A 2,001-nucleotide genomic window follows, 5' to 3' on the forward strand; every position below is an offset into this window, starting at 1 on the left:
AGACGGACTTTGAAGTCAAAGCTTCAAGATGAAGTCGGGCCATACTAGATCACATTTATCTTATGCATGCTTTAAGTTATTTATTGCTTTAAATATGTCTTAATTATGCATGAGATTGTGGCTTGATTATGTTGCATGATTAGGGATTTTAGTTCACTTAAAATCTAACCAACATAGTAAAAGCCTTAAGTTCCAAACTTAAAAATTGAGTTAAAAGGTGCCATGCCAAAATATACACTTGCTTGGATATCCTTTACATCAATCTAGTAATAGTTTTCGCTCAGCGAGGTGTTACTTATTGGTCCTAAAGGGGCAAGGTACACAAATAATTGTGAGTACATGTTAGTTTTGGTGAAACTCAACGATATAAGTAAGGAGTCCTTTTATGTCGTGGCAAAATCGATAGGTTTACCTAATAAGTTCTTAGACGTACCTATCAACCAAGAATAGTTTCTAGACTATTAGCAAAAGGCTTTTGCTTACCTAAGATGTTCTAGGATTAAGTCGACAAACTGTGCTTAGTTCTTCAATGATTTTAGGATCTTGGAATCATTTTATTCACACCTGCCGGAACACATAACTTGAATAAAATGCTTAATAAACATTGAATTATGCATGTATGCTAGAATTTAAGTTTATTAAGAGAAACTGTGAATGATTATTTATTTGTTTATTCTTTTCAATTGTAGTTTTTAATATGGCAAACAACAATTCATTCAACATTCGATCAATTCTCGAAAAGGAGAAGTTGAACGGGAAAAACTTCCTTGACTGGCAAAGGAACTTGCAAATAGTTCTTATGCAGGAAGAAAAGGAGTATGTCCTAGATGAGGCGATGCCCGAAGCTGCAGGCGACGGGGTCACTCAGGCAGCCCTCAATCGTTGGATTGATGCCAACAAGGATGTGAAATGTCTAATGCTCGCCACCATGAGTGCGGATCTGCAGAAAACGTTCATCAACTCAGATGCTTTCACAATCATCCGTGAGTTGAAGAACATGTTCCAAGATCTGGCTCGAGTCAAAAGATTCGAGACTCATAGGCAAATTCTTGAGACCAAGCTTAAGAAAGGCGAGCCCGTAAGTCCACATGTTCTCAAAATGATTGGACTCATTGAGAATATGAGTCGGCTGGATCAGCAATTTTCTCAGGAAATGGCTATAGACACCATCCTCCATTCTCTTCATAGCGGGTATGATCAGTTCAAACTGAACTACAGTATGAATAGTCTGGACAAAACGCTCAATGAGCTTCACGGTATGCTGAAGACCGCTGAAAAGACGCTCAAAAGTGATAAGCAGGATGTGCTTATGGTGCGTGGGGGCAAGTTCAAGAAATCTGGAAAGAAGAGGAATGCTAAGAAAGGTGGCAACAAGGCCAGCCCAACTAAGCAAACTGGCGCCAAATCTGTAAAGAGGAAGGTCAGTCAACCCACTTCTGAATCCGAATGCTTCTACTGCAAGAAGAAGGGGCATTGGAAGAGAGATTGCTTGAAGCTAAAGGAAGATCAGAAGAACGGAACAGTCGTTCCATCTTCAGGTATTTTCGTTATAGACTGTATACTTGCTAATTCAACTTCTTGGGTATTAGATACAGGTTGTGGCTCACACTTATGTTCCAATCCACAGGGACTAAGAAGAAGTAGAAAGTTAAGCAAGGGTGAAGTCGACCTACGAGTGGGAAATGGAGCACGGATTGCTGCATTAGCTGTAGGAACTTACTATTTGTCGTTGCCCCCCGGGCTAGTTTTGGAACTGGAAGAATGTTTCCATGTTCCAAGTCTTACTAAAAACATCATTTCAGTTTCTTGCTTAGATGCTAAGGGATTTACCTTTTTAATAAAAGACAATAGTTGTTCGTTTTATTTTACAAAGATGTTTTATGGATCTGCTAGATTAGTCAATGGACTTTATTTATTAGATCACGACAAACAAGTATATAACATAAATACCAAAAAGGCCAAAAAGGATGATTCAGATCTCACCTATCTGTGGCATTGTCG

The 2,001-nt window shown here is 38.8% G+C and overlaps 1 protein-coding gene across 1 annotated transcript; it reads left to right on the forward strand.

Moving 5' to 3' along the window:
* Positions 1-981: 981 nt before the first annotated feature.
* Positions 982-1,741, forward strand: LOC130465702 (uncharacterized). Its single transcript, XM_056834569.1, has 2 exons — positions 982-1,538; positions 1,628-1,741. Exons 1-2 carry the CDS (start codon positions 998-1,000, stop codon positions 1,642-1,644), a joined length of 558 nt encoding a protein of 185 aa, XP_056690547.1. The 5' UTR covers positions 982-997; the 3' UTR covers positions 1,645-1,741.
* Positions 1,742-2,001: the final 260 nt, after the last annotated feature.

The sequence above is a fragment of the Spinacia oleracea genome, chromosome 1 (assembly GCF_020520425.1).
Source record: "Spinacia oleracea cultivar Varoflay chromosome 1, BTI_SOV_V1, whole genome shotgun sequence".
In the NCBI taxonomy this organism is placed as follows: domain Eukaryota; kingdom Viridiplantae; phylum Streptophyta; class Magnoliopsida; order Caryophyllales; family Amaranthaceae; genus Spinacia; species Spinacia oleracea.